Source organism: Pinus tabuliformis, chromosome J (genome assembly GCF_031772625.1).
Source record: "Pinus tabuliformis cultivar Carrire ecotype Pingquan chromosome J, CPIR1, whole genome shotgun sequence".
Lineage (NCBI taxonomy): Eukaryota > Viridiplantae > Streptophyta > Pinopsida > Pinales > Pinaceae > Pinus > Pinus tabuliformis.
This window is the reverse complement of record NC_142295.1, coordinates 102730355-102751060: the sequence shown is the minus strand read 5'-3', so window position 1 is coordinate 102751060 and position 20706 is coordinate 102730355. Positions and strand designations below refer to the sequence as shown.

Genomic DNA, 20706 nt, shown 5'->3' with positions numbered 1-20706 from the left:
ATAGCCCAAACACAAAACTTCTTCCTCCTTCTTCTCCTTCGCTACCTCTTCCTTCTTCTTCCTTCTCTAGAATGAGAGATGAGTGGGTGTCCTCAAGGAGGACGAGTCCTCTTCTATATATAGCGTTCTTCAAGGGTGGACGCGACTCTTCCTTTAGGCCGACTTGCCAGCTGCCAGGCTGACTTGGCCTTGGAGGGTATTTCGACACTTTTAAAGACATTTTTTTTTCTTTACAAGTTACAATGTGCCCAGTGGGGTCTTCAACTTATGATAATGACTCTTTTGACTTCTTGACCTAGGACAAACCCTAGAAGCACTCAATGGGTGCTTGACCTATAAACCCATGCTCCAAACAAAAATAATAATAATTTTCTTTTATTTCATAATTACAAGAATAAAAAAATACATTTCATACTTATGAAGACCGAACCTAGTTACACATTTTTCAACACCTTGTGCTGCATGCTTTTACCTCTCCGCGAGAGCGCCTTGTGGGCTCCTATCACCCTAACGCAGGCTTAACTTAGGCCTCTGCTTTAGCCGCAACTTCTAGGAGGCTTTCTGCCCCCTCATTTGTCCTTGTCTCTTGCCTCATTCCCTCACTATTGGTGACCATTTGATTTTTTGAAGCTAATCATTGGTGAGTTTTGTAGAAAAGTTGGTAAAAATTGGTGCTTTTAGGTGTTGGAGAAAATTTGGGCAAGTAGGCAAGTTTTTGCTAGGCCTAGGGCCTTTGCTTTGACCTTTAAACCTTTACATACCTCTGTTTTGCTACACCAATCATATCTCTTCTTAACAGTGATAAACAAACACATCTAAGTGATATAAAATCAATTGATGAACTATCTAACACATTGGCAAGCCACTTAGGAAAATTGGGCATTGTTCATTTGGCACATATCTAGTTGTTTTAATGATTGTCATCTTTGCATAATAAGTCTAATCAGATCTGATATAACAATGCATCATAAGAGGGCTAAAGTATCTAAGATTTCATATTGGCAAGCTTGGTTAGGCATTTGTGTGAAAATTTGCTGCAATAATTGATTTATTTCTCCTACTTATTTATGATAAGTTATTTACCAATACTTCAGTAAATACCAAAATAAATTCAGTTGCAGACTTCACAAACTAGAACTGAAAATTAAACGGCAAGAGAAACATCAACATATGAACAATCACATTGACACACTTGTTTTTGGACAATCGTCCCTGGAAAAACCCAATGTGGGAAAACTGATGCAGCAGATCTGAGGATTCTTATTATTGGCAGTAAATATCTGAATACAATCTAGGATGCTCATCTAGCAATCCTTTACAGAGAAAATACTGGCGGAAAATCTGAGTGAGTTTTACCTCACTTCACCCGGTAGAATTCTGGCTGATTCGGCACAAGACTGGCTAAGCCCGACTATTTCTGTGCTGGTTCTGTGTCGGCGTTGCGTCACCTTCTCTGCCCTCTGCGTTAGCTCTCCCGACAGTTCTGGGCAGTTCCAACTGTTTCGATAGTTTTGGATTCTACGTGACAGGCAGATTTTTTGCTCTGCGCTAGCCTTTCTGGCTCTGCGTCAGGGCTGTGTGGGCCCAGACTGGCCTAGTGTCATCTCTCCCAATTACTGCGCTGCCTCTCTGCAAGCTCTCTCCGCCTCTCTGTTCTGTATTTTCTGGAAAGTCCTCCTCCCAGATTCTCTCTGCCCCTCAGCTGCAAGATCTCCCCAATCGATTTTCCTCCTGAGAACTTCTCACCTCAAAAAATCGATTTCCTCAATCTCTGTGTGTGTTTCCAAATGAACCCCAAGCCTCCATTTTATACTTTTTTTGTTGAGTCTTCAACGACCGAGATTAAATTTCTAATCAATGGCTAAGATTAAAACATGACTTGATCTGCCTTTTAGATCATTCTCACCCATATTTTGATTAATACCCATTAATATTTTAATTTCCCTAAGTTTAGATTTAGGAACTCCATTAAAAATATTAATTATTTTAATAAAATACAATCCGGGTGGAATTTCACCAAACAGTTTTCGGGTTTTTTAGAACTCATGTGCCTTAGCCTCTCCACCAATTTTCAAGGCTAGATCACTTCCGATGCTACAAAAAACTAACAATTTGGAAATTGTTTGACACTTTTTTTGGCACATTTAAGCACATTGGTGGCTCACTTCTCTCATAGTTACATACTGTTGTCATAGAATTTAATTATTGCTTGTTGAATATCATAAGAACATATATGACATACGTGCTTTCACTTACTCATGCTCTATTGCTCATAACTAAATTCATTACTTCCGATTTAGTGGTTAAATCAAAATGATTTGACAATTATTGCTAAGAAGAGGACTAACACTTGTGGTTTCATTGCAAGTTTCAAAGTTTTCATAAGATGACATCTAATTCACTCACTAAAGCACCCTAATCTCAAGTTGCATTGTGACATTATTATGTTGAGCATCTAATTGTCTAAAGAACATTGCTAATCTCAAAATGAATCATTAAATAATTGCTCGTGTTCTCTTTTGCCATCATTTGTTTGTGGTTTTTTTGAATCCTTGGCATATTGGCATTTACCTTGTCTAAATATCTTGAAAAAATTCTAAATTGTTCAAGAAATCATCATTGGAATATCTTGAGTAATTGTTACTGGCATCTTGTATTGAAAATCATTGGCTAATTGTTAAGTGGAGAAATGCTCTAAATTGCTATCATTGGTATTGGTTAATATCTTGTGGAAGATAATTTTGTTTTGAGCACTTGAAACGATCACTTGTTCATGTTTGGCACTTGTTAAATTGGCACTTTCTTGTGGTTAAGATTGTATCTTATTGATAAGTACTTGTTGATATAACTTGAAGTCAGATCATAACTAAGTACTTAAAAAACATTTAACCAATCTTACCTTAAGAATCACTCAATCCATCTTGCATTGCATTTTAAGTTTAGTTGCATTAATAACTTACCTCCAAGCATAAGCTTGGTTGATAGACATTTATGGCCACCCTTTCTCAATTTAGCTTGAGGGTCTTACGACCTCTTTAATGGTTAACATGTCGACCTTGCAGTTGTTAGAGCCACAGTCTCTGCAGCGCCGAAGGCATCGGGTGGTTGGAATACAGGGGGAGGTATCGTTAATCAGGCCCTTGCTTGCTTCCTGTTAGCTTCCATCCCACAACATACTCTAGAGACTAGTTACAAAACAGTTAAGAAGAAGGTTACATTTAGAATAGGCATCTAACTTAAAATCAACGAAGATTTTGCATTTCACCTAGCTTGTAGGACTTGCATTTTATCTAGGTTAGTGAAGCATCCAATCATTGATTGTTCATCCAGTTACTTGGCATTTAATTGGTAATAAGCAAGAGTTTGATCCATAAGGCACTGGTCTCACATTCAAATCTAATCTAATCTTTAAGTCTTTGTTAAAATTAACCAAGTAGATAGGCCATTCAATCGTGTCTCCCAGACTCGTTGGTTGCCAACTTGTCCTTCATCTTCACATTTCCATAGGGACGATCCCCCATAGCCTGCTGTTGGGAGACATCTAGAATGGAGAGGTCGGGGATCAGAGTGACAACCCCCGACCTGAGTTGTTGTCGCAGTGCCTATACAATCTGAGCGACAACATGCCCTAATTTTTTGAAGATATACTTAATGCTATCTACATGACCTACTTCATGCATTACTCATATAACATGTGAATGAATTGTCCTATTTGTGAAATCCTGGTAGCTCTCGCATGAAAAATCCATTATCCATTGCATATGTAATTGTTGAATTTTGGTTACTAGGGCATTAAAATCTCGACCTCCTTGGAAACTTATTGGCTGACCTATCACATTATAGACTCCACTCACCCAAGAATAAGGCACTGACCTTCCTTTGTTGGTGATCACTTTAACTTTCGTCCATAAATTTTCTCTTTGCCTAATTCGCCCCCTTTAAGGCCAAGTGAGCAAGCTAAGGCTTGGTGTGAATTCCTAGTGAAGAGGAATTTTCCAAGTTGGAGAGTCTTGTTGAAAAGTGTAACTAGGTTCGGTCTTCATAATGACATGTAATTATGATTTTATGTAATGAATTATGAGATGTAAAGAACAAAAATAAAATTATTGTATTGCTTGCTTCATGGGTTTCATAAGCAAGAGATTTTGTTTTTGAGTCAAGACTCCCATTGAGAGTCTTTAGGAATTGTTTGTCATCTAGTCATAAAATGATAGAGTCATTGTCATGTAATGAAGTCATGTTATACATTGTAAAAGGTCAAACTTGTCTATGTAAAGTATTCTCCAAGACCTCGTCACTTATCCTCTTCAAGTCGGCCTACAACGATGGCAGAACATGCTAGAAGAAGTCGGCCTAAACACTTGTAATCATGTCGGCCTAAAGGACATGTAATGAAGTGTATATATAGCCACACTTGGCCTCACTTGAAGAAAAGCAACTCGACAAGCATTCAATCAAGGAGAAGTGCGAAGTAGAGTCCAACAGTAGAAGTACGAAGAAGGTATAGTGAAGAAGAATTCTTCTGGGTATTGCAAAGGAGAGATTCTTATGGGGCCAGCGAAGGAGAGATTCTTCTGGGATCAACGGAGGAAGGTTTCTTTCGGGGTCAACGAAGAAAGGAGTCTTCTGGGGTATTTGTTTTGGGTACAAAAGAAGAAGGACCGAAGGCATTTAGTGAAGATCGAAGAGAAGCAGTATAAATACTAGGGTTTCTAGAAATCGAGATTCTCTAGAGATAGTTGAAAAGAGCAGTGTGGATACTAGAGATTGAGATTCTCTAGGGGAAGCAGAGAAGAAGCAGTGTGAAGGATAGAGACTGAGTTTCTCTAGAGGAAGCCAAGGAGAGCAGTTCAAGATCAAGAAGAAAGTCGAGAAAAGGAAGAGGTAGAGCATCAAGGTTAGTGACAAGGTTCTTGAGAGGATACTAGAGTCAAGGGTCTTTGTCATGGTCTTGGTACTCATTAATTGAAGATCTAGAAGAAGAATTTTGATCAGGTTTTCCTCTCAAGAGGTGAGAGGTTTTGGCCCTGACTGACAAGCCTACATACTGTGTCACTTGTCTTTTATTGTGCATATTGGTAATTGTCTTGATGAAAAGAACACAATAATAACATAACGAAGAAAAGACTATAAGCTAAGAAGTAAAAGTATATCACAAGCAATTATCAAGCAGAGAAATCTTTTAACTATTCATGCCCTAGATTTCTCAACAAGTGTAAGTGCCAAGAGGATAGTGGTTGCTGCAAAATCCCTCATTTTGGTAGGCATTCACTTCAATTTCATCCATAAATTTCTCTGCCTTAGTTACTAGCCCTTAAGCTAACCCTAGTTTTGGATTTAATGTAATGACCCATCTACCAGTACAAACGAAATGTGAATTATTAGCATGCATACAATGCATGCATATGATAGCTACATATGCATGTGTCGCACTGCACTAGTAGTCATATTAAATCATGAAGAAATTCCAAGCATAGTATAAAAGACGTAATTGTTGAAGATATTAAATAAATATCTAACTCGCAAAAATATATTGGAATATGTATTTTAGTATGTGTCATCATCGTAATAGGTAACCATAGAACATTATCCAAAAGTTCTAAATTAAATTATTAAAGTTTAAAAGGGAGTTATATTGTTATAAAATAAGTAACTCTTAACTAAAGGTTAAACATTAAAAGAGGCATGATATAATAAAACGTTAAATAAATCTTAATGAAAAAAGGACTACGTAATATAGTTTGGTATCACCCAAAAACCTTGTAAAGTGATGAGTGTCAAAATAAAGCGTGACCACCTCTTTAATTCATTGTGAGGAGCCACATAATAGATAAGGGGCACACAACCAAGGCAATGAAGGATGAATGAGTGGTGGTTCTAGGAAATAAAAGGAGAAGGGAGTAGGACTGAAGGGGGATCTTTTTCGCTGCTTGGGAGTAGAGTGTTGAGAGGAGGAAAATTTGTAACAGGAAATTACAGACAGTAAGGACTGAGTGTTGTTTGTTTTTGAATTTTTTGGGCACGGGGGAACAGATTGCATCAATTGAGAAGCATTCTAGACTGAGTAACTAGGTTGTACCCAGTTTGGCTGGGAGGTTTTAGTCTTATGGTAGCAAGAGTGAAGGCGGGAGTAATTCTGAAGCATCTTCAACCACAGCAAACCAGGTAGGTACTCAACAACAAATTAATGAATTCTGATGTTATGAATTTTGGTTAAACTTCATAGCAGGTTTCATATTCTGATTAGCATAAATATCTGATTAAATTGTTTAGAGCCCTACATTTAGCTTCAACTTGGGGGCTTCTTGAGGGTTTCATGTGCCTTGTTCTTGTTGAAAATCATTATTTGAAACCCTTTCTCCTCACCTGGACCTTTGGCTGCCCCAACTATCAACTCATTGATCAAGCCCTAGGTCTTGGTTTGCTTATATTTGGTCTCTCTAAGGAAAGCATATTGCCTCCTCTTGGAGCCTTGAGCCTAAAATTGTGTCTTTCCATTGTAGATCTCTTTGTGTCACCTCACACCTCAAACCTAGAATACCTATTAGGTGACCTTCCACATACCGAGACTCCTCCCATCGGTGAAAATCCATAAAGAGCAGGGGATTTTGGCAGTGGTGACAGTGAACCATTACCCCATTTTTGTCTCTTGGTCTAGTTTAATACTAGTAGGTCATCCCTCTCCTAGGCCTGCTAGATTTTGCGGCAACAATTACCATTACCAGTTTCAGGATTGATTAATTTGATCACTGGTTTGGTTCTAATAACGTTGGTTCGTTGTCCATTTTGATTTTTAGTTTTAACTTTTGAGTCTTCACTCTAGACACAGAATTGTTGTCTCTTGGTCTAGTTTAAGCCTAGTAGGGCATCCCTCGCCTAGGACTACTAGATTTTGCGGAAACAATTACCATTACTAGTTTCGGGATTGATCAGTTTGATCACTGGTCTGGTTCTAATAACGTTGGTTTGTTGTCCATTTTGATTTTTAGTTTTAACTTTTGAGTCTTCACTCTAGACACTGATGACCTTAGACCAAGTCTTTGACTTGCCACTTTTTACTATTTTTGAGTTTTGAGTAACTTCAATTTACTATTCTAGTCTTCAAGCTTTAGTATCTACTATCTTGCTTCGTACTAATCAGATTCTAAAATAATAAATGATGAATTTAAATCAATGTATACAAGATTTTACTATTTCGATTTCATTGAATCATTTATGATGTATGAATCAATGTATTTCATTATTGAATATCTGAATTTGAGTCACACACACATGCTCCAACATCCCCCTGCCCCCTTGGAATTTCCCTAAAATTTGGGGGTTCTCCCACATGTGCCCCCTTTGCATCTCCCTGTTCCCGCGCCCCTCTTCCTGGAAACTTGGTGGAACATTGACAAATATCTGTCAATTATGTTTTATTGAAAGGCACCAAAATCTTGTCAGTGTATAATCTCGACTTAGTGGTTTTTATTATCATTAATATTAATATGTTATTATAATAAAGTATGACCCTGAGTGGTTGTGTCTTTTAGATTCTAATTCTATATAAAGGGGTCTCATACCAAATTATATTGATCTCATCTATCTATTTCGATTTTATATGTTTTGTATTAGTTCCCAACATGGTATCAAAGTAAGGGATCCTTTATCCTGAGAGTTCGTGATTGATAGCGTGTGGCAATTCAAGCAGACCATAGTGCTTCCTCCGCTATTGTCAAGTCCTTAGTGGATAATAAACTTGTGGCCTCTTTGACAAGACTTTTGCAGATGTTAGGATTTCATTTGTTGTGTTTCCGTCATTGCAAGCAGATCTAGGAAATTGGACATGTCCATATTAGGGCACGTATCCTGTGTCCTGTGTCCCAGTGTTTGACATGCAGAGATATGGGACATGCATCAGCACATGTTACACATGCATTTTTTAGGTGTTTAAAAGAACATGTCTCATGCATGTTTGACACCTGGGTCACATGTGTCTCGAATGTGTCAGACACACACAGGCTCATAAAGGTGTGTTTAGGGTTTTTCTTGAGCATTTTAAAAGTTCATTTAGGGCCTATTTTTCTCCCTATCATTCTCAGAAAACCAAAGAATGTTTGCAATAAAGGAAAAAGGGGGTTAATCATGGATTTCATGCTCTTGGTTATCTAAATTCTACCATATTATTCTTCATTTCTCAGGCAACAACATTATTCTACAGTTTTACCACACAAACAGTGGCTCAATCATCAATAATTGTTGCTCAAACTCAGACGAAGGGAAACAATTTGTTGGTGGTGCTGGTTATCCTCCTCCAAGTTCCCTGCTACTGTGAAGGTTAATGATACTGCTCCAGCCGTTGGAAGTGGAGCTGCAATAAGGAAAATCAAGAAAGCAAATACACTTTCTGGAATTATGTAACAAAACAAGGGGGCAAGGGTGCAGGTAGGGGAAACCTCTATTGGACATGCAACTTTTGCAAGGTCACCTTCAAGAGCAACTACTTCCTACTCAAGGCCCTTTTGTTGGGCCTTGAAGCAAGAGGAATTGAAGGATGCAAACATGTAACCCAAACCAAAGAAAAAATATGGGAAGAGAGGAGTCAATTGGCATGGAGCCTGTGACAGTGACACATGGGATTCATAGAGATGATGGTCCTGTTCTATTTGTAAAGAAGTCGTCCAGTGGAAGTGGAAGAGGGGTTGAATTGGAGAGTGGTAGATGAACAACAGTAGGAAGGAAGAGGCATCTTCCCGCTGCAATGAACAAGATATATCATCAAGCGTTGTGAGAGCATATGCATCTTCTTAACACTTAAAACCGTTTCATTCTAAATATAGTCTCTGGAAGAATTACTTCTTTAAACTGGAAGAATTAAAAGGTTACCAGGGAATGTATCAATGCCCTCTCACACAGTCCCTTTGTACTTCAGGTTAGTGTTTGCTAACCTCCGGGGGGAATCCTTATGAGATTTGGAAATAAAAGATGAACGTAGGAGGCCAAATATTCTCCAAACTGCAAAATGAACTTGCTTTTATATAAAAACCAGACCTGAAATCTGTGTGAAGTAAATGTGGACAACAAGCTATGATGCAGATTTACACCTAATAATTTAATTTTACCTCAGGCATTCTGCAAATCTGCTGTTAGTATACCTGAAATCTGCCCTTAAAAGTGCATATCTGCATGTAAAAATACAATAGTAAGCTTTGAATATGGAAATTAGTAATTGTAACCTTAGCCTTGAAGATTGTGGGTGATGGAGTAGTAACTAAGTGGGAGTAATTTCCAAGGTTAATTGATTAAAAAATTCATGTAACGTAAGCAAACCAAGACTCTTTGACATGATGTGCTCTCATTGTGTATGTCCTAATATTGATCCTGCCTACTTATATAAAGAAGTAGGCTAGGATTTACAATGCACAGGACCTTAAACATATGCACCTAGAATGGAGCACCCATCCTGCATGCATGTATGCATTGAAGTAGGATAAGATTTACATTGCACAAGACCTTCTTAGGAACCTACAATAGAGTGCCCAGCCTGCATGCATGCACTGGGATCCTAGGAATCTGTGCCTTAACTGGAGAAGGCAAAACCATGCAAAGTGCCCCATTTCTATCTTTAGGATCAGTGCCCTCTTATAAAAATGAAGATACACTTAAAGCACTTTTCTTAAAACTGGTAAAACAAACTCTAACATAGAAAAGCAACTTTTATATCTGAACTAAAGCTGATCTACTAATTCTGGACAGCAAAACAATCTGGAAAAGACTGAGGTCAGTGCATGCATGTGCCCTATAACTACTCCATAATTTCTCCACCATTATATAATCACTGTTGTGTCGTTGCTACTCTTCTGAGTGTTCCATGGGGTGTGAAGACATTTGCAGAAGCTGTTGCTGTTAAAACTACCGCTGCAGAACCTGCTGATAATGCTCGCTTCCTCCACTGTCATCACGACTCTGGATATGCTGAAGTGTGCCATGCTGAAGGAGAAACGCCTATAAAACAACATTTAAACTCTAACACGCTGTGTTCAGACTAAGTAAATTCCTCTCACAAGCTTTAGAAATGGTGATATCAATTCTCATGTCTAGAGAAAAATGAGTAGATGAAGAAGAGGGTGAAGAGATGGATTTTTTTTTAGTAAAAGAGGCAATACTAATAAAAGTAGCAGCACCAAGAGAGTAAAAGAAATGCTAACACTGTGGACCGTCAAGCCATGGCATGCAGAATTGCAAGATTTGTTGTGCTGATGTATCGAGGATAAAGTCAAAAAGAAGGGGAAATTTTAGATGGCCTAGGATTCAGTGAACAAAGACTCATAATGAAGAGGATGATAATCTATTTGGTAATGACTACGTTTGATCAAACCATGCTGCACCACAGCTTCCAGAGTCCAGACCAAGGGCATTGAGGAAGGACGTTGAGTTGATTGATTAGCTAGGGGAGTCCAACCATATTCTACCTTTAAAGAAAGAGGGTTGAGATGATCTGATAGTGAGGGATTGTCTATGGGAATCTGATGTAAATCTACCTTCAAGGAGAGGGTTATGCTAGTTAGATGGAGCATCAAGAAAATTTCTAGAGTTGAGTGGCATTGCATTGCTGAAGACTGAACAGGATTGCTATATAAAACCTGTAATCATGCTTTTCTTGTTCTATTTAGTTGTTTTATAAGTGCTGTTATGAATTTTGCATTTGTGGGGGTGGGATAGGGTGGTGGATGAAAAGTAGTATTCAGTGTTAAGTGGGGGTGTTAGAATAAGTAACACTCAACAAAGTATTAGGAGTCCTAATGTAATGATGAATATCGAAGTCCTAATGTAGTGACGAGGAATAAAGGTCATTTATGTTTAGTGTTTAGTTATACTAATGTAATGTTATGCGAGTGGTGGTAGTTGGGATAATTAGTTAGTGCAGCTACTTAATTCATGAATAAAAGGACGATTGCATATTGTATCATTGACTCCTTCCTTTTTATTTTTTTAATAATATAATTATTTTGTGAAAATTCGGAAACCCGAATCCTATTGCAGCAACTGGAAATAATTCTCCTAATTGTTAAATTAATTCTTAACAATTTATTTACTGTGAGCTACAACAAATACTGAATCAATCACACTGCAACCTACACAAATAAAACTGTGGAAGAAATAAACATTGGAAGAAATACTAGCACACACACATAAAATAACACAGTTATTTTTGGACAAATGTCCCTGGAAAAACCCAACTTGGGAAAACCGGTGCAGCAGCTGAGGGTTTTATTATTATGCAGTAGTGAAATAATCTGAGTACAACTGGATGCCGAAACTAGCAATCCTACAGAGAAATACTGGTAAGAAAATCTAGTGAGGAGAAATTCCTCACTCCACAGGCAAATCCCGACACTGACCTCAGCTCAAATTGAGCTGTCCAAACTGCCTCTACGCAGTCACTGCGTCACCCTAGCGCTGTTACTGTTGCTCTTAGCTTGGAACAATTTCTCTTGAAGCTATCTTACCAATCACTGTCTGGGAAAACATCTCTCCTGGCCTCTGGAACCTTTGCCCAACTTCTGGCACTGAAATTCTGCTTCTCCCCAGCAAATCGACTTTGCCTCTAGAGGCTACTGCGTTGCTCTGCGTCAGCCTCTCTGCCTCTTTGCAAATGCACTCATCAGATCAGGAAATCTTCATCCGGCTTCACTGTCCCTGCCCCTCTCTCACTGCTTCGATTTCTCTGGCTCTCTTTCCGGCAACTGAATGCTGCTACTCAAGAAATCAATCTGCTCATGAAATCGAACTACACAAGTGTATTCTCCAAGCCCCATCGACTTCTTCTTATAATCCTCTATTGAGACTTCAACAGCCAAGATTAGATCTTAATCTATGGCTAGGATTAACTTGAAGTCGATCCGTGTGAGTTTCTAGAAGATTCACACCATAACTTAATTAATTCTGATTAATTAGTCATATTCCCTAAGTTTAGACTTAGGAAATATTTAAAAAATGACTAATAATTTAATTAAGTCATTTCTAGGTGGAATTTCCAGAAACGATTTCTGGGTTTTGGAGATCTCATGTATTCTAGCCTCTCCACGATTTGAAGGCTAGAACACATCTGATGCTACAAAAACTGACACTCCCTCTTAGCGAGGAATGTGTTCTAGTGCTTCTATCCCCTGTAGCAACACCCTGTCTCTGCATCATCTCCTTTCACGCTGCTAATGTCTCGCTGCTGCTGCCAACCAACTACTGCGCAACTCTGATATGTGCTGCTGCTGACCTTGCAAAACTGTTGCCAACACTACAACTCCCTCTCCATCTGCTACTGCTGCAACTACAACATTTGCAACCGAAAAGCATCCTAAATACTGAATCAAGTATGATTAGTATGATACATCTGTTACCCGAGTCTCTGATTGCTGCTAGTATCTGCACTATCACTAAGGTATTTGTGTTGCTACTGACTCTGCACTGCTGCCAACTTTGCACTGCTGCCAGTGCCAACTCTGCACTGCGTTGCCCAACATCTGACTGCAACTAGACTCTGCATCTATCACTCTGGCATCTGACTGCATCTACTGCCACTGATCCATCCTGCTACAAAATACTATGGGCCCTGTAGCAAGGTATTGATTCAAGAGGTGGACCTCCTCAAGAATCCTGCCCATCTGTAGCACTCTAAGGCTACAACACCAAGTCACCCCATTTCACTCCTGGGGGTATGTCAACAAACATGGCGAAGTCTTCCTCCAACCTGGAGGAAAGCCTATCGATCTCAACATGTGCTGTAACTTGGTCATGCTTCTCCTCCTTATCCTTCTTTCTCAGAGGACACTGGGTACTGTAGTGCCCAAGTTCACCACACCTGAAGCACTTGACCTTTGACAGGTCCTCCTTCTTTTTTCGTTGCTCCCCCTATCCCTGACTGGGACCCTTCGATGCAAGGGCCACATTCTCCTCCTCCTTCACCTGTTTCGATCCGTTGTTGCTGCCATTGATGGAGCTCTTCAATAAAGCTCGTCTCAACTCCTCCTGTTGCAAATCAACCCACATCCTTTCCCAAATTGGCAAAGTTTCTCTGCCCAAGATGCTCTAGACGAATACCTGCCACTCAGAGGCAATGTTTAGTGCCAATCGCACTAGCTCTGTGGGTTGAGGCACTGCCCCAACAACTGAAAACTGGTCCTAGATCTCCTAAATCTTGGTGAGGAAGGGGTCTATGTGTTTCCCTTTCTACATCTTGGTGCATCTCAACTTCTCCTCTAAGTACATCTTCTGCTGCTCGGAAGTGCCTTGGTACAACGTGGAAAGTGTATCCCACATCTCTTTGGCCATTCCCTTGGCCACTATGTGTGATACAGCATGATCCCAGACACCATCTAGGATCAATCTCTCCACCCTTGCCATCTCCTTTCGATATTCCTTCAGTTGATCTACATCTGTGGGGGTAGCTACCACTGCATCAATATATGGCTTCAGGCCATATTCATCCAGAAGGAAGGACACCCTTGCCTTCCAGATGACATAGTTGGAAGCACCATTCAACCTATCCTGATCTCGAAGTCCAATAATGGTCATCTCAAATGATGTCGAAAATATCCTCTTCCTTTCTACTCAACTACTGCTCAGCTATTCGCACTCCCTTCTGGAGTGAGATACTCTACTCACAATGACTGCTGATCTGCAAGGGAATTTTAACTTCTTGAGACTAGAAGTTCCTTGAGGAAAATTTTCCCTCAATGTGTGCTCTTCTTCCTCCCGACGCTAGTTCTGCTCTAGTAAACTGTTGTGTCTAGTTAGAGATCTGCTTCGCGAAAAATATTGGCTACTCCCTCTGCCTCTGCAAACCCTCGATCTGGAGAGATCAAATTTTTCTGTCCCTTAGAAAAATTGATTTCTCCTCAAGAATTCGACCTCTTGGCCAAGGTGACTGCGTTGCCTCTGGGGTTTCGAACTGCTGCTCCTCAATGAACATTAAAACTCCCTCTTTGCTACTGAGCTCTTTGGTTGATCATCTGTGCTCTGATACCATGTGAAAATTCAGAAACTCGAATCCTATTGCAACAACTGGAAATAATTCTCCTAATTGTTAAATTAATTCTTAACAATTTATTTACTATGAGCTACAACAAATACTGAATCAATCACACTGCAACCTACACAAATAAAACTGCGGAAGAAATAAACACTGGAAGAAATACTAGCGCACACACAAAATAACACAGTTATTTTTGGACAAATGTCCCCAGAAAAACCCAACTCGGGAAAACTAGTGCAGCAATTGAGGGTTTTATTATTATGCAACAGTGAAATAATCTGAGTACAACTAGATGTCGAAATCGGAAATCCTACAGAGAAACATTGGCAAGAAAATCTAGTGAGGAGAAATTCCTCACTCCACAGGCAAATCCCGACACCGACCTCAGCGCAAATTGAGCCGTCCAAACTGCCTCTGCGCAAGAACTGCGTCACCCTAGCGCAGTGGTTGCTGCTCTCAGCTTGGAACAACTTCTCCTCAAGTCGTTTGATCAGTCGCTGTTTGGGAAAATGTCTCCCCTGGCCTCTGGAACCTCTGCCCAACTTCTGGCACTGAAATTCTTCTTTGCCCCAGCAAATCGACTTTGCCTCTAGAGGCTACTGCGCTGCTCTGCATCATCCTCTCTGTGGCTTCTCTGTGCCTCTGCAAATGCACTCATGGGATCAGGAAATCTTCCTCCGGCTTCACTGTGCTTGCCCCTTTCTCACTGCTTCGATTTCTCTGGCTCTCTTTTCGGCCACTGAACGCTGCTACTCAGGAAATCGATCTGCTCATGAAATCGAACTGCACAAGTGTATTCTCCAAGCCCCATCTACTTATTCTTATAATCCTTTGTTGAGACTTCAACGACCAAGATTAGATCTTAATCTATGGCTAGGATTAACTTGAAGTTGATCCGTGTGAGTTTCTAGAAGGTTCACACCATAAATTAATTAATTCTGATTAATTAATCATATTCCCTAAGTTTAGACTTAGGAAATATTTAAAAAGCATCTAATAATCGAATTAAGTCATTTCTAGTTGGAATTTCCATAAACGATTTCTGGGTTTTGGAGATCTCATGTATTCTAGCCTCTCCACAAAATTTAAAGGCTAGAACACATCCGATGCTACAAAAACTAACATATTTTCCCTTTGACTGTCTTGTGATATGTGTTTAATGTGTAAAATTGTAAATACTAACAAATTCTACCTTAGAGCCCAAATGTGCCTGTTACCGCTCAAACTAGCAGGGGTCCTAGGAGGGGATCCTAAAGGGGAACTACTTGGTCAAGGGCAACAATGGAGCGATAGCCCACTATCACCTCAGTTAAGGCTCCCTGCTCTTTATGGACTTTCACCAATGGGAGGAGACCAGGTATAGAGGGAATCACCAGATGAATGAGTCAATGAAAAGACAAGGAGTGATTCCTAAGGCCTGTTCACAAAAGAGACTCAATTATATGGTTTTCTTGCTTGAGAAGCAAGGTATAAGGCTCTCTAAGAAGGGCCAAGGGGATTTCAAGGGCTAGGGTTTGTCCCTTGGAAATTAGCTTCAATAAATTGTGGGACCACACGGGACCAAGTGGACCCAAAATTAAGTCAAGGGGGTGGAGTTGACCAATCAGGGGTGTGCTCGACTTAATTGAGAAGAAGAAGGGGATCAAAGAGAATTTTTCACTGATTTTGATGCAATGATCCCAATGAGGTTACTAGCAAAGGGAAATCGAGGGCAAGAATCAATCTCGGAGCTAGGGTTTGGAATATCTCGAGATCCCACTCTGGGAATTGCTTCAAATTTGGAGGGCTTCTAGGAGACACAACAACACAGTAGAGGGCAAGAGATCAAATGTCTTTGAGTGGTGAATCGTGATAAATCTGATGCCCTAGGTCACCTATTGGGGCTAGACCTAGAAAGAAAGGGAGAAGTTGAGAAAGATATGCTTTAGAGTGATCACCAGTGGAGGATCAATGCCTAATCCTTTGGGAGAGACAGTGTCAAGGAGATTCCAATGCTTGGGATGGATTCACTTAGTCAAGGAGGCCTTTGGAACAATTTTGCATGGCAATTAGGGCATGTGAACAATTGCTTCAAGGTTTTTACACTTCAATTTGTAATATATGATGACTTATCAAGATAAAATTTCGACAAGATATCTCTAGGAATATTCACTCATTCATATATGGCCCATGACATGATGCAAAGCTATAAAAAGACAAATTTCCACAATTTCGCAAAAGAAAACCAATGAATTTCAGTCGAGTATAGCGAAAATTCCCAGCAACATGCATGTGACATACGAAAATAAGAAAAAGGCATTAAAGGAGTACTTATATGTAAGAAAGAGTATATACAATCATCATTATATGCCAATAGTGAAGCTCCAAGACAAAAATGAAGAGATCCAAACATCAAAATTTATGAAAATCTCACAAGTGGGAAAGATCCAATCCAAGTTATGATGATCAAAATGATTCATCACACTTGTATTTATATACTTCCTAATGAATTTGATTTAGCTAGTTAGGCCTAATTTAACCCCTAAAATAAAATAATATGCATAATAACAAAAATTTTAGTGACAAGCCCACCAAATAGCTCAATAATGTAAATATAAGCCTCTCAAGAGGGTCGAATGATCAATAAAGTGAGTCGTTGGGCCTTTGAGGAGGCCTAATGAAGTCCAAGGGGTGCCATGATGTAGAAACAAACTCCAAACATAGTGGACAAGGGGTTGGCCCCTTGTTTTCCAATCAAGAACCTGTGGTGCTCCCAAGTGGGTGTGGAGGCACAAGGACATCCTCATGTGTCTCCAAATGGATCAAATATGCCTGTAGACCATCTATAAGGGTTGGAGTAATGACATAAGCCCTCCCTCTGCAATGGGAGGCATCCTGGAACATCTGCAAAGTGTATGGTGCAACTGTGAAGCTGGTTGGGCATGGTGGACCAGGTGCACCATCCACGTTCAAAAAGTGGAATACGAGCAATCAATGAACGCTACTGGGGATCCATGGAGTAATATCTGCTATGGTAGGGGCCCATGACTCTCATGCTCACCCTACAAGTGCCAATGTGGCCCTCTGGAGGGCTAGGACCCCGTATAGGGAGACCAAGCCCCAAATGAAGACCCACCTGCAATCCTGCATAAGATCCAATGTGTCCCCTTTCCCTCCAAAATAAGAAATCATTAGAATGATCAAGTAATAATGCTTACAAGTCATGGGATCAATGGGGCACTTCATGGTGGCATGCCTTTCCATAGTGGGCTTGGGCATGTACAAGTGTCTCCAAGCTCAATAGGGGGTTAACCAAGGACTTTATTAGGTGGTTTCAACCTCTAAAGGGGTTGGCATGTCTGTAATACATCCCTTAAGTGGTAGGTGGCAAATGATATAATGATGGAATGGAATGGGGATCAAGGGAATCATCCAGACCACATGTCAAGGTGCAAGGGTAACTATAATGAGGGAAGCCCACACCTGGGTATATGAGTGTAGGAGGGAGCAAATCATGGTACATGAGTTACTCTGGCCTTTGTTTTTCCACCCTTCTTCATATGCCTTTTTCCTTTGATTGATTTTTCTTCATAACTGGTCAGGGCTCTAAGGGATAGAGAGCATAATGTGTAATATGTAGCAATGGATACCCCCTTGAGGTGGGGCAGTTCATCGCCCACTAGGGGTTGGGACAATCATGTGTTCCTTAATGATGGAGGGGGCTTATCTAGGGCCCATAGGAACCAAGGTGATGGCCATAGGTAAGGGGTAGAGTTCATGTTTGTTTTTTGCCCAAGTGCTAAATTTGTATGTCTTAACCATCTTTTGCATTTTGTGGTACATTTCCTATTGAGAGTGGCCAAATTATGCTTTTTTAATTTTCTTTTTAGCTGCATCGACCTTTAGGGCATCGTTCCAGGCCTGACCCAAGGTGTGGACAAGGGGAGGGGGAGGCTAACCCTGTGTGGACCCGGATGGGAAAATAGATGAATGGGGCTCAAATAAGTGGAAAGGGGTAATGTAGGTGGTGTCAAGAAGCAAGACCACACAACCAAAATCAGGATTACCCATGTAGTGCCAGCCTTAAAGCTAATGGCCAGTGAAGGAGATCCCACGAGACTAGGATACAAGGGTAACTACGAAATCGGACAATGAAGACAAGAATGCAAACCTAACCCACTCTTTCCGCTGAACCCCCCCACCAATTCATGCCCAAAAGTTCCCATGACAAGGAAAACTACTCAACTATACCAATGAAAAGCCATACCTTTGGGGTCGGGAGGCCCACCTTCAAACATACATTCATAACAGATGGGTGAGGGACAACATGGCTGGCTCAGGTGGTGGAGAAAATGGCACATCGAGCTATCGGGGGCTGCAAGGGGCTGCTGGCTGCCGGCTGAGGATCATCTAGGAGAAATTTTTTCTCCCATATACACTACCCAGAGGTGGTGGGTGCCCTTGCTGCTTTGGAAAGTATATGTACAATGATTGGTCCAGAGAGTGGTCAGTCTAAGCAGTGATTGGTTGTTTAAGGACTTAACACGGAATCACCGAGAAGGACAACCTGCAAGTAAAGATGGGGAGAGAACAAATTACATAAATGAAATGCAATGCCCTTTAAAGAAATTTGGTGGCCCATAAGATTTGTTTTGGCTTTTCATTCCCTTGTGACATAATTCTGAACTTCTTCACTTTGCAAGTTTTCTCCCACTTTATTCACATTCATTATTAATTTGTTTCATCTGGCTCATTCACTTAGTGGGTGCAGCTAAGGGCACTACGTAGATGATGCTTGATCTCATCCTGACATGAAAATAGCGTTGATGCAAGGAGAAGGGAGAAGGCTTTACTCTGGTAGTTAAGCTGTAAATGATAATTTAATGCACTGGTGGAAAATACCAAACCCAGAGGTCCATAAGTTGGTTGTAACTATGCCAATAATCTTCAGTTAGAGAAATAACCAAAATATAATATTCTGTATTCCTTTTAGAAAATCCAAAGATCTGATTTTGATGTTACTGGAGATAGTATGCACTTCCTGAAAAAATTGTTCTGAGCTAAATGTTGTATCTTAGCTAAATTATATCTATGTTGTTGTTTAAATAGGTATGCAGACTGTGAACATTGTTACTGGACAGGGTACTTCACCAGTCGACCTGCTCTAAAAGGTTATGTGAGGAAACTCTCCGGGGTTTTGCAGGTTTGTGTCAGCTTTAAAATGTTCAAGTCAACTTCCAGCATTCCTGTTTATCATCTCTTTGTAAACGTAAATTTTGTTTTATAGTGTTCTTGTTCACCTTTGTAACTATCTTTGAAAAAGCATATTCCCAGGCAACAAGACAGTTGGAGTTTCTTGTAGGCAGAAATGAGGGAAAGCCTAACACCGATTCTTTGGAAGAAGCCATGGCTATTTTGCAGCACCATGATGGAGTAAGTGGCACTGAGAGACAACACGTGGCTGATGACTATGCTGTACGCCTGTCACGTGCTTCTATAGAGGTTTTAACCTGGTGACCTTGTCTCAAAGTGAAATTCCTGTTACCCCCTTTTTGCTGTAATATGATAATTTGTCTTATTAAAGCATTTTAAGACCTCTCTCTCTCCCCCTCATATATATATATATATATATAGTGTACATTGTGACTAGACTAATGAATTAGAAAGGAAATTTTAACAACACAAAAGTTTACAAATGAAATCCAAGTTTCTTGTTTGTGAAATTTTCCTTGCCAAATGTTTTGTAGTCAATCTAGCTAATATGTTGGATTTATATTGATTTTAACAGGATGTACTAGTAAACTATAGGTATTTATCTTCTTTGGTTTGTAGGCTGAGGATGTAATGAAGTCAGCATTAGTATACCTAATGAGTGGTAACCAAAATTGTGAAGATACAATTTCCACTGTTGTCAAAACTAATGCAAAGCGACATAAAGCATATTTATTGGAAGAGATGGACTCTCCAAATACTTCACAATATATAAGAAAGGGAATTGAGCTTGAACAGGTACAAGTGGCTCAATCGACTATTGGTTTGTCTGGTTCAAATCCATTTGTTCAAAGGTTCTGGATTAAACATAAGATTCTTCCCTTCTTCAAAGGAGATTTGTGATTAAAATCATGGCTTATTAGGGTTCTAATTGGATTTTATGTTGCTTTCCTTAATACTCATAAGGATTCTAAGCTCAAGTATTTAATGATCTGTTTTCACAGTGCTCTCTAATGAACATCAGCTACTGCCCCAAATCTGAAAGCGAGCTAGGAGTCGGAAAGAGTCTGGTTTGTTTTTTCATTACAAGTTTATCATGTTTTCTGTACTGTTCGATGCTAATGTTTTGGTTCTGAGGTTACTGTCTTCTTTGATATGAATTCAGGTGGTTGTTATATATAACCCCTTGGGATGGATACGCCAGGAATTTGTTAAGATCCCGGTAATTTTTATTCCTGAATAAGACCATATAACACATATTTAATTGTTCGTCCAGCAAATGTCATGCTCATTCTTCTTACTATTACTTCTGAAACCAAGGAATTAAAATGGTGATTAAGTATTACTGTAGTCTAATTTCTTTGTGATTAGATTTGAATAGGCAGAGTATATGGAACACTTTTGCTCATTAGTAAATCACAACCAAAAATTAGTTTCCATAATTCGTCTCTTAGCATATTTAAATGGTATATAATCTTCCATTTGATAGGGATATCCCAATATTG

General features: G+C 39.8%; 1 protein-coding gene across 4 annotated transcripts in view; it reads left to right on the top strand.

Moving 5' to 3' along the window:
- The window catches only part of LOC149225724 (alpha-mannosidase-like), a 456087-nt gene that overhangs the window by 70422 nt on the left and 364959 nt on the right, over positions 1 to 20706 (top strand). For all 4 annotated transcript variants that reach the window (XR_016247699.1, XM_089377297.1, XM_089377296.1 and 1 more), the window contains exons 10-14: positions 19100 to 19193; positions 19325 to 19492; positions 19823 to 19999; positions 20206 to 20271; positions 20367 to 20423. Coding sequence is in view for 3 of the 4 variants with exons in the window: in XM_089377297.1 (XP_089233423.1) it covers positions 19100 to 19193; positions 19325 to 19492; positions 19823 to 19999; positions 20206 to 20271; positions 20367 to 20423 (562 nt within the window). In the remaining variant the exon portion in view is untranslated. The remainder of the gene's footprint in view (positions 1 to 19099; positions 19194 to 19324; positions 19493 to 19822; positions 20000 to 20205; positions 20272 to 20366; positions 20424 to 20706) is intronic.